This window comes from Oculina patagonica, chromosome 12 (genome assembly GCF_052425735.1).
Source record: "Oculina patagonica isolate OP01 chromosome 12, crgOcupat, whole genome shotgun sequence".
Classification (NCBI taxonomy): Eukaryota; Metazoa; Cnidaria; class Anthozoa; order Scleractinia; family Oculinidae; genus Oculina; species Oculina patagonica.
This window is the reverse complement of record NC_135769.1, coordinates 24,542,904-24,554,303: the sequence shown is the minus strand read 5'-3', so window position 1 is coordinate 24,554,303 and position 11,400 is coordinate 24,542,904. Positions and strand designations below refer to the sequence as shown.

The 11,400-nt window shown below is 39.7% G+C and overlaps 2 protein-coding genes across 2 annotated transcripts; both read left to right on the top strand.

Annotated features, from left to right (window-relative positions):
• The first annotated feature begins 43 nt into the window (after positions 1–43).
• On the top strand, positions 44–1,196 carry LOC144632753 (suppressor of cytokine signaling 2-like). Its single transcript, XM_078491472.1, has one exon. It carries the CDS (start codon positions 326–328, stop codon positions 893–895), a length of 570 nt encoding a protein of 189 aa, XP_078347598.1. The 5' UTR covers positions 44–325; the 3' UTR covers positions 896–1,196.
• A 3,761-nt stretch (positions 1,197–4,957) lies between these two features.
• On the top strand, positions 4,958–10,347 carry LOC144631451 (serine hydroxymethyltransferase, mitochondrial-like). The gene is made up of 4 exons (XM_078489878.1): positions 4,958–5,093; positions 5,283–5,590; positions 7,877–8,709; positions 9,584–10,347. The coding sequence occupies exons 2-4, from the start codon at positions 5,301–5,303 to the stop codon at positions 9,877–9,879; spliced, it is 1,419 nt and encodes a 472-aa protein (XP_078346004.1). The 5' UTR covers positions 4,958–5,093; positions 5,283–5,300; the 3' UTR covers positions 9,880–10,347.
• Positions 10,348–11,400: the final 1,053 nt, after the last annotated feature.

Here is an 11,400-nt window from a genome sequence, read left to right as displayed (position 1 = left end):
AATAGAACAAAGGTAAAATATAAACCGCGATGAATTTTCCGAGAAATAGCGGCCCTTAAGATGATCACGCAATTACGCGATTGCCAAAGCGTGACTAAATGGCTAATTTTTCCGGGAAAGTGTCGATTTGATATATGAATTCCTAGAAGGGCTTCCGCTCCAGTGCGCAGTTGTATTGTCAGTTGTGTTTCGGAGAAATACGGCCGCATTAAATTTCGCCGTTGTGTTGATCTAGTAACTTTCCTTTCGTCGAAAACAACAGAGCAAATGGTACTCCGAAGCAGAGACAAACTTCAGCCACACTGCAGGAAAGCGATGGAAAATTATGTCAACATCATTACAATCTTCTTCACCACGCTCATCTTATTTTGACAACGCAGTAGAGACTTTAAAGACAAGTGGGTTTTATTGGGGAGCGATAAACGCTAATCAATCAAAAACTTTATTGATGCACAAAAAAGTTGGGACATATCTTGTAAGGGCCAGCTCAGATCCTAAACATTTATTCACGTTGAGCTTAAAGACAGAATCAGGAGTGACAAATATAAGGATCATCATGTGCGACGGAAAATTTTCGTTAGATCAAAACAATGGAGCAACGACTCGTGCCCGTGCTAACCAGCAGGGCTCGCCACAGTTTGACTGTGTAGTAAAACTCGTGTTTTATTATATGTTGCTATCATGGAGAACTTGTCGACAGAATTCTTCAAGTACAGGAACTCGTGACAGAGGCTTTCATTTGTTACTTCTCTCGCCTCTATACAAAGAAGTGTCCAGCCTGCAGCATTTGTGTCGAAGAACGTTAAATCGTCATGTAATAGGAGATGGGGTCCATCGTCTACCTATTCCTGCTAAACTAAAGGTCTACTTAAGGAGTTATCAGTATCCTGTATAACCACAATGTGGGAATTTTTTCAAATTGTATTAATTCTAGTAATGAATTGCATGTGAAGTGATCCTTTTACAAATTATTACAGGTTAATTTTGCTTACGAAAGAGTGACCGTTTTCCGAGAAAAATAGGTGGAGCGTGCTGTTCGAACTGTGTGTAGCTTTTATAGTATTTTTCAAATTATAAATTCGTTCTCTTCGATGAGGGAACCTCGTTATATAGAGGCATGTATATTATGAAATTGTACAGCCGGTGTAAAATATTATTTATTTCGAAAATAATAAAAAAAGGTATATTTGTAATGACACTCTGGTGAAAGTCGATGCCCCCGGGCCAAAGAACATCCTTTAATTCCAAGAAACTTGGATAACGGTTCGTGTTGTTAAGGTAACTTCATTCAGCTTTAGTTTACTATCATCGTCGGCCAATTTTTGTGATTTTGAGACACGAAACTGGTAACATTTATATGGACAAAGAATTTTAATCAAGTGCTAAATATTGTCGTTCAACGGCACAAAACGAAACCTACAACACTATCCACAATGGTTGCGAAAAAAATAGTTTACACTGTTTGTGATTGGAGAATTGAAGTGAAAGTAAGACTTCAGGCCTATATTTAGACCCGTCATCCGGTCAGACGTAGCTAGAAGCGGACATTGCAAATTCTTTATGCATCAAATTAAGTATTGAAATGCACTGAGCAAGCAAGCGCTGTATAAGTGTCAAAGTAGGACAACAAGATTCAAAACAGTTAGACGTTTTAGTTTTGCTTTGTTCTGTAAGTATCTTTTCACAAAGCCAAATACTGTAGAGAAATTAATCGTCGAAGTGACCTTAGTATATGCTGATTCATTCTTTACCCACAGTTCGCCGTGAAAGCGCGATCAAGCGGGTTTCTAATTTCCGCGTTCAATGTGGAATGTGTTCCGGGGGAAATCCCCTAATTCTGCGTACTTCAGAAGCGCCACAAAGGCCTCATTAAAAGCGGTTTGTTGAGCACCGTGAAAAGCAATCAGATTTTAATATTTTTGCGGTTACAGCACTGAGTATTTTGAAGCCACAGGTTATTATTCCAGTGCGTTGATTCAAAAGGACTTTTATCGAAATCAACGGATCGATATAATGCACTCAAGTTGATTTGAAGTGCTTTTCCAAGATGGCGTTCGTCGTTCAATAGCCTTTCTTTACCTTCGCCACGCCTGTAGCAAGTCTGGCAAGCGCCAGTACTTAAAAAATGGATTCTTTTTTAGTTCGTTTTTAATGTCCGTTCACCTATAATTTCAGTGGTTCTCATTATTGAGGTATACCAAGTTTTAAAGTTGCAGGATTGCAATGCTAAAAGAGTTGCATTGCACCGTTACGAGATGGTGCCTGTTTACACAGTGCAGCATTTTGAGAATTTGTTGTAGCCTTACCGCAATAGATATTTAGGAACGCTTTATGCAGCAAAGCTGTTGTGACTCATGTTCTAGCCGCCTGTATTCGCAGGCTAGTCATGTTCTCGCTTATTAGGTCTTATCAGTAAGTTGTAGCAGTACGAAGTACCAAACAGCTAATACAGAGTGACGCTGCGTTATACTTCAATATTGGTTACGTGAAGACATCAATTTGTAAGCTGTACAGGAATGTGCCATCAAAAAAGGGTATAATTTTTTACCTACCTGAGTGTAAAATAGGATGAAGATTATCCTATTTTAATACTGTTCCTTTTTGCCCTGAAATACGGTATACATTTTGTAGGGAACTACAAGATTGATACCAAGAGATCCTGATATTAATCTTTAGATGTCAAGTGCAAGAGAGAAAGGTATAGTACAAAGGTAAAGGAAAGTTATTTCATTCGATAAGATATAATCAAATTTGAAATACCGGGTACAGATTTCAAAAGATCAGATCGGAAATAAGGCACACATTTTAGATGTAAGAGTTTCGAAATAAAGAATAGAAACACGGATATACGTTGTTCAAAACGGCGCGTCGGACGTGTACAGGCGCGTTAAAGGGAGATGCCTTTCAAAAACACGGCTGCGGTTGCGCCCAAGAAATGTTGTTGTTCCACATTGAAACGTTCCAAACATCGCTGGGCGTTGTCCTAATCGCCGCGAAAGGGAGCACCAGACGATTGCGCTAAAGAAAATGTTGATTCACACCTGTGCATCTGTTTGCAACATGTTTCCTGGTGAGTGCGCTAGGCTGTCAATACAGTGTATATGGTATTCAACTAATGGAAGATGGTGCTGTTTGTAAAACCAAATGATGGCGGAGACTACTGCCAGTAAAAGCAAGAGATATTCGTGTTTGAAATGCCAGTGTTGCGTATTTATTTTTCTTTGTGAAACAGGTTCCAAGAGAATACAGCCAATCAGAAGCCTACTAAACATGTACTGAGAAAGCCGTTGCATATTCTGCGGTATTCCACGGGTCGTATTCCACGAAAGTATTCCGAAATTTCAATAGCCCGTTTCTTAGAGTTACTTTCTTGTTTGTTCGACTTGAACAACCAAATACGACAATTCTCTTTCTACACAAATCAGCTACATTACACATGATTGGTGTCCCCAGTTAGCTAAATACATAGACACGGAAAAAAGTTCAAGTTTTACTTACTTTACTTACTAAACAGAAGATAAAGCCTTGATCGGCAAAACTTTTGTGCGTTCTAAATAATTTATTATACCCGTTTTAGTATGCAAGGAGAAACAAATTGACCGCGTTAACTCACGTACTCTTTCTAGTTGTTGTGTATCTGGCCACTTTTCTTCTCATGCAACTTTCGCCTTCATATTCCCTAGACGACCCGTACCACCCACTTTTGTGCAAAAATAAATAAATAAATAAAAATATTGAAGCAAAAAAAATCGTTAGTTCAGTCGTAAGGGACAAAAGTTACTGGCAAAGTAGACGCGCAGATAAGTTAACAACAAACATTGTCATGAATTAGTTATAAGTCGCTATAATTATCAAATAATTTTTCAGTTTTAGCCTTGTGCTAGTACAGGTTTATGTCTTTTTAATGGCTTCTTTTTGCAAGCGGACCTCTCGGGAAAACGTAATTGGTTAATTTCGATCCGAACTCATGACTGGGTTAAGTTTATAAGGCGATTCCCAAACGAACTGTTCAGTTGATTGTCGAGTCCAGTTGATAGAGGTACTATAAACAGTCCCGACCTTGATCTTTTAACAATGAGCATAAAATTATTGCTCCTCTTTTTGTGTCCTGGTTGGTGAGCAATGACGGTCCCATCGCAAGTTTTGTTGAGCAACGTTTCTTTAAAGAAACTAAAAAAGCTAAAGCGCAATCTGTGAAAATGTCACGTGTCACGCCTTCGTTGCTTTCATGGGTTCACTCGTTCAGATTGTGCTGTCTCTTTTCCAAACGTGTCCGACAAAATGGCAGAGGGGTTGGGGGAAGGAATGCACTCTCCTAAATTTTGTGTGGGGCTATGCCACTCTACAGTACCTTGTATCAGACTGAAATGACTCCTGGCAACGCCGATTTCGCTACCGAGACTGTGTTTGACCGCCGCCCCCACCCCGCCTTCCGAGCCGGTCAAAACCGGAAGTAATATTTTTCAACCTGAAGATTCTAGTACACTTTTTCCAGTGACATTTCCTTTAAAATAAAGCAGATCGAGAGCATGATGTAACATTAATATATACTGGGAACCGGTGGGGCATGCCCGGGAAATGGTTAAAGAGATTAAAGAGTCACAGCATGAGCGAGTGCATTTGGAAATACATAAGGCAAGTTTAGCAATACACAGGGTAGGTCAAGGTGTCGATTGCGTTACACGCCGATGTTGCACAATTTCAAATTCAGAGCACAGTGGCTCGCTGCGCAGAGCTTGAATTGTTAAGATACCGCACCGTTTTCAACCATTTGATGAGGAAGCAGTAGCAAAAATTCTCTCTGAAAATGGTAATTTTGCGAAAGAATATGAAAGAAATTAAAAGTCTTCTTTCAAACATTTCTCTCTAGTGCTGTCTGAACAGATCGTCTGAACAAGAAGAGTGGCGTGACATGCTCAAGGAACCTGGGCTCTATCTGGTGTTCACGTGAAACCCACGTGGTATTTCCCGGAGTAAATTTTTGGCGCGTTCGCTCGCTGCGCACGACTGTCATAAATTCGGCAAGTCTTGAAGGGTTATTCCATTTCACGGGAATTTTCGATCAAGTTATACCTTGCTTGTAGCACTGTCAAGTAAGTATCTATCTCGAAAATTTAAGGATTTACATCTCGATTATTTTTCTTACATAAGAGGATTTTCTGCCCCTCCGAAGAGCCTTGAATGATTGTAAATAATTATTTTTGTTGCTTTTTGTAAATCAAGCTTATTGCAGGAGATTATGCTTTACTTTTAAAATTTTAACCGCGTTAAATTTTCTTCAGGTCGATCATATTTAAGTCATGGCTGTCAATGGTGATTGTGGAGATGGATTTCAATACCTTCGTGAATCCTTAGAAGTGAACGATCCCGAAATCTACGGAATTCTGAAGAAAGAAAAGCAGCGCCAAGTTCGAGGACTTGAGCTCATCGCTTCGGAAAATTTCACCAGCACAGCAGTTATGGAGGCACTAGGCTCGTGTATGACGAATAAATACTCCGAGGGACAAGTAGGACAGAGATATTATGGAGGAAATCAGTTTGTCGATGAAATGGAAGGCTTGTGCAAGAAAAGGGCTCTCGAAGTTTTCCGGTGAGTACACGTGTTATGTGTGATCACGTGTTCTATCTCGGTTTTCGTCAAATAATTTTGCATTTTTCTGCCATAAATATCAGTGTTTTAGTGTCAATGCTTGGAAATGACACCTTTATAAAAGAATTTCGAACAGAATCGTTGCGATGGTCTCATGTGATGCGACTAGAAATTATGCAATCTCTTCTGATCTCAACTTTGGGGGGAGGTGTAAGAGGTCACGCTATTGCCGTGACAAACAAGATGTTTTTAAAATCGAACAGAATTTTTTTAAGTCACGAATAGACAAACAAATTATAGGCAAATGAATTACATTCCAGAGAGGGGTACTTGGAAAAGACTGAATTTTGCAATACATGAACATTTAATTTGCATATTTGGAGCTTGGTCTGCAAATGATATGGTCAAGATCCCATTGTGTTGTTCCAGAATATATCCATACCCCTCACATGGAAAGTTTTCTTTGTTTGAATCCCCCCTGCCCCTTAGGAAATTCCAGTACTGGCAAAGTACACGTTTTCAGTGATATTTATTTTTCAAACAAAGACATTGATCTGTTTTCATTTTACAGAAAGAATTTGGTTGCTACATCCAAAATATGAGAAAATCAAAGTCTCTTCGAGATATCGACGTTTTTGCATGAAGTACGAGTCGAAGGTTTATCCTGTGCATTGTTCTTCGAATTTATCATTACAGTTTCTTTGTAGTTTAGTTTAACAATTTCCTATCTTCGCGGAGGAAATGCAGCCATATAATTTTGTCAAAAATGGCTTGTCCGCGCCGGGTATTTATACACATATTCCTTAACATTACACAAATAAACAGTGCAAATTTCACCGAGATCTGACAATTCTATACTTTAAAATTGCAAGGACCTTTCGAGAAAGTCGATTACGGCAGCGAAATTAGCAAATGAAACAGCAAAATATGCGTTTGACGCTTTGTTTTTGTCATTTTGTGACGCCATATCTGAATTGTTATAGGTAGACCGCTGTTCAATGTGTTCAAGGCCGTAGCGTAACGATTGCTCCACAAAAAAGCACAAAAAAATACAGATATTTCCGACTACTGTCGGAGAAAAGTGGCTCAAAAATGGCTTGTCCGCGCCAGGTATTTATACACATATTCCTTAACATTACACAAATAAACAGTGCAAATTTCACCGAGATCTGACAATTCTATACTTTAAAATTGCAAGGACCTTTCAAGGCAGTCGATTACGGCAGCGAAATTAGCAAATGAAACAGCAAAATATAATTGCAGCGTAAACAAATCGTTACACTCAAGCTGCGTTTTGTCTAGGCTCTGCGAGGGTCGGATATCAAAACCCAGGATTAAACAAAAGCCATATATACAGTGAATGCTTTCGAATTATATTTGAAGATGAAATAAGAAAGAATTTTGCTGTCTTTGACTGAAATTCCACTCGAACTGCGTAGATACGATCGCATGTTGTAAATCCGATTCATGCAACATTGCTGTCATTCCCTGTCAACGCGAGGTCACGTCCCTAACGACCTAGGCTGATGACGAAATAGAGTTGCGCTTGCATGTAGCGACCAAATTTGGCCTAATTTTTAACCGCTCCTAAGCTAAAAGAAGCCCCCATCTCTTGCATTTGTTTTAACTTCAATAATATCTTTGAAAAGAGCGAGTTTTTTGGTATGGTTTATTTTTGACGTTTGTAATTTTTAAACGATGTAAGTGCTAGTGATTATTTATTCGTGTTTTAGTTACGCAATCCATTGTTTGTGCGACGCTTTTTATAGATCGCCTTTCAGACACACGTGCGTTGAGATAAGAAAGCTGACATGTCACTTTTAAAATTGTTATATAACGTTTGTAAATGTGACAAGTCACGTTTTTTTCACGAGATCGCAAGTGATCACCCACAGCGGAAAGTAATCCCTTGAGAAATTAAAACAGTCCCTTGAGAAATTAAAAAAGTCCCTTGAGAGTTTACAAATATGTGGTTCCAAATTTTGTTCACTAACCCCTATTCTACGTTTTTAGCTTGTAAACAAGCAAAAACGTCGAAAAAATGATAAGTCATCATACTCGAGAGAGAGCAACAATTTACTTCTCTCGTGGACTAAGCGATATAGAAAAAAAGCTGCCACTTTGTTGATGTGTGCACGCTTATGAGGCGTAACATTCTGCGCAGTAATGATGTGCAATGCAATACAGGGCAATGACCTTAATGCATCCCATGGATTTTTTCTCTGAATGTCACACTGAGGGGTTTTGTATTTAAAATGATTCACTGAATTTTCTTTATTGTTGCAGACTTGACCCAGAGAAGTGGGGTGTGAACGTACAGGCCTACTCTGGCTCTCCTGCAAACTTTGCTGTTTACACTGGCCTTCTCAATCCACATGATCGTATCATGGGCCTCGATCTCCCAGATGGAGGACACTTGACGCATGGCTTCATGACAGAAAAGAAGCGCATCTCTGCAACATCCATCTACTTTGAGTCAATGCCTTACAAGACAAACCCCGAGACTGGCTTAATAGACTATGAAATGCTAGCCCAAACAGCCAGACTGTTCCGCCCTAAGCTGATTGTTGCTGGAATCAGTGCATACCCACGCCATTTGGACTATGCCAAATTCAGGGCAATATGTGATGAGGTTGGTGCTTATCTCATGGCTGACATGGCACATATCAGTGGTCTAGTTGCTGGTGATGTGGTCCCTGGTCCATTTGAGCATGCTGATATCGTTACGACAACAACGCACAAGTCGCTCCGTGGACCACGCTCTGGAGTTATATTCTATCGCAAGGGCATCAAGGGCTATAAGAAAAATGGGGACCCCATCAAGTACGACTATGGAAGCAAAATCGACTTTGCTCTGTTCCCTGGACTTCAAGGAGGTCCTCATAACAATCAAATCGCTGCACTTTGCACAGCATTTAAACAGGCCAACACACCACAGTTTAAACAGTATGCCCAACAGATCTTGGATAACTGCCAAGCACTGGCAAAGGTGTTACTGGAGCGAGGATACACACTGGTGTCTGGGGGATCTGATAACCACCTGGTTTTACTTGATCTGCGGCCGTTAGCAATTGGTGGTGCCCTCGCTGAGAAAGTCTTGGAAGAGGTCTCTGTCACTGGTGAGTTAATTACTGATCAATACCTGAATTTGTGTTGTATCGATTGTCAAAGAATTGACAGCAAAATAAAGGAAATCCTTTAATACACCATTAGCTGGAAGTTCTTTCGATTCACAGTAAAGTCCTTGCACACTTTTCTAAAAGGGAAAGGAAAGGTTATTATAAATGAAAGCTGAGTAATGTTCTCACAACTTGAAAAGCAATAACTGGAGCAGTAGTCAGCAGATATCTTGAAGGCACATGAGCAGATCCTCTCTTTCTGAGGTTGCAAAAAAAAATCAACAATAACTTGGCAGCCTGGTGGTCGAAATTTACCCATGCAAGGTTACCATGGTGTTAAAAAATTGTGAAATTAATTTTACTTTGTTTTGGAGCTATTGTTTTCCTGCTTTATACTGTTTCAAGGTTCTTTGTTGTCTTGGTCGTTGTTTGTTTTAAGTCACTGGTGAGTTTTCCCACTGAGGATGAGCCCCATGTGAACTGTTAATCATGGAACCTTCTTTTACAGTTCAGTGTAAAAAGTAACGCAAAATCGCCCTTTTTTTTTTTTTTTTTTTTTTTTTCAATACTTGAAACACCATTATAGTTCGCTGTCAAATGTGGTGGGAAAAGACATCCTGCGGCACCATTGAAAAACCACTGACTAGGATGTGAATCTCTCTTTGCAAGTAGCCTGTGGGCAGACCTCCTTTCTTACCCCACCCCCCTCCCCCCCACCCCAGTTATGATGATAAACTAACGACAAAATGTAGATGGGGAGGAGCTTCTTAGAAAATTGGTCTTAAAACTGTGAATCCACAAGCCATTATGTAAGCTTTAATAAAACAAAGCATGTGAATGATAAACCGATTAACTTTCTACCATTCCTTTGCAGTGAACAAAAATACTTGTCCTGGAGACAAGAGTGCCTTGCGCCCTGGTGGACTGCGTATTGGTGCCCCAGCCCTAACAACTCGCAAAATGAAGACAAAGGATTTTGAGCAAGTTGCAGACTTCATTGACCGTGGAATCAAATTGGGATTGGAAGTGCAGAAAATCAGCGGGCCAGAGCAAAAGAAATTTGAAGAAGTGCTGTTAGGAGACCAATTCAAGGGCAAAGTAGAAGCATTGAAAAATGAGGTGGAGGAGTTTTCCATCAAGTTTCCCATGCCAGGACATGATATTATTTAAACTTCTGGACGTTGCTCAGTCAGCATTTTGTTTTAATTTAATGTATGCTGATTAATATATAAAAGCCAGCAAATGATAATACAGCATTTTGTGCATTCTGCAAAGGAATTGTGCTGACATTGCATCATAGGTTGCGAAAAACAGTTAGAGACAAGCAAAATAATTTATACATCCAGTAAAACGAACATTACTGCTGAGATGTTTGTCATGTGAAAGTAGATTGCTTTGGTGATATCTTAAGACTTTATACCATATTTCAACTATAAAAATTAAGATCACCTTCCAGATCAAAATTCTGTGATTGCCGAAGTAGAGAGAAGCTAACGCATTAAACAACAGCATAAACAGGCATTGAAATAGAGTACAGTATTCTTTAGGGTGAGGATATGACCATCTTCTTGATGAAACCAGAGAAATCATGGAGTTGTGTCAATATGCATCCAATTAAGATTACTTTGTCAGTATTAATTGTCTCTAAACTATGTGTCTTTCGGCAGTGGCCCCTTTACGTGACCAGGGTTGCCACAGGTCAGGAAATGATCTGAGAAAAATAAATTCTTCAAGGCTAGGGAAAAGTCAGGGAATTTAATGTTGAGTCAGGAAAAATTGAAATTATATATCACCGCTGATGTAATACCATTGAAGACTGGAAGAAATATTTCAGGTCAATGTAATATCAGTGGATTATTTTCTCCTGGAAATGGAGGCTGGATGCTGCAACTCTCTGACATTTGCATTTTTTGGTCAGGAAAATTGGATTTTTATCAGGGAAAAGTCAGGGAATTTTGACAACTGATGTATGTGGCAACCATGCCTTTAATCTAATGAAGTTGGCTGTCAGCCCTGCAGTGTTAAAAAGTGCTGATACACAAAAAATTGAATAGGAACATATTAAATTAAAATTGGTTACCAATCTGGCCAGAGTAAGGTTCTATGATGATTTCAATGTTCAGTTTACTGACTGACTGACTTTCTTACTTACTACATTTGTGCTTCCATTTTACAGTTTATTCCAGACACAGTGAAATGGCAATGGAATACCTCCTGGGGGGTATTCCCATATATGGGCTATATACGTATATGTCGCGGAATAGGGAATAGTTTTTGAGGGTTCCCGGTCCTTAAGTAGGGTATCATTTATCGGTTTGGGCCTTCAAAAGGGTATCAATTTTCACTTTCTTTATCCTTAAATAGTGTCGGGGTTTAAGAACCTTCGCGGCATACCCCTATCCGAAATTTATGGAAGTACCCTCTCCCCCGGGCCTCGACCATGAGTCAGTTCTCGTCCGCAGGTGTTGAGTTGGGGGAATGGGGACATCTTCCCAACTTTAGATCACGTGACTTTTAAAACGACACAAATTTGGAGACGCCATCAAACGAACGTTTAGTCACATTGCTTGTGGAACTTCTATCAAAACTGAATCACAGCGAAGTTTTTATGTACAAAGCCCCACCACTTGTTTAACCTTTCCCCCGCTTTCTATACTGGTGACGCTCCAAGGTACGGGACAAGCCCGGGGG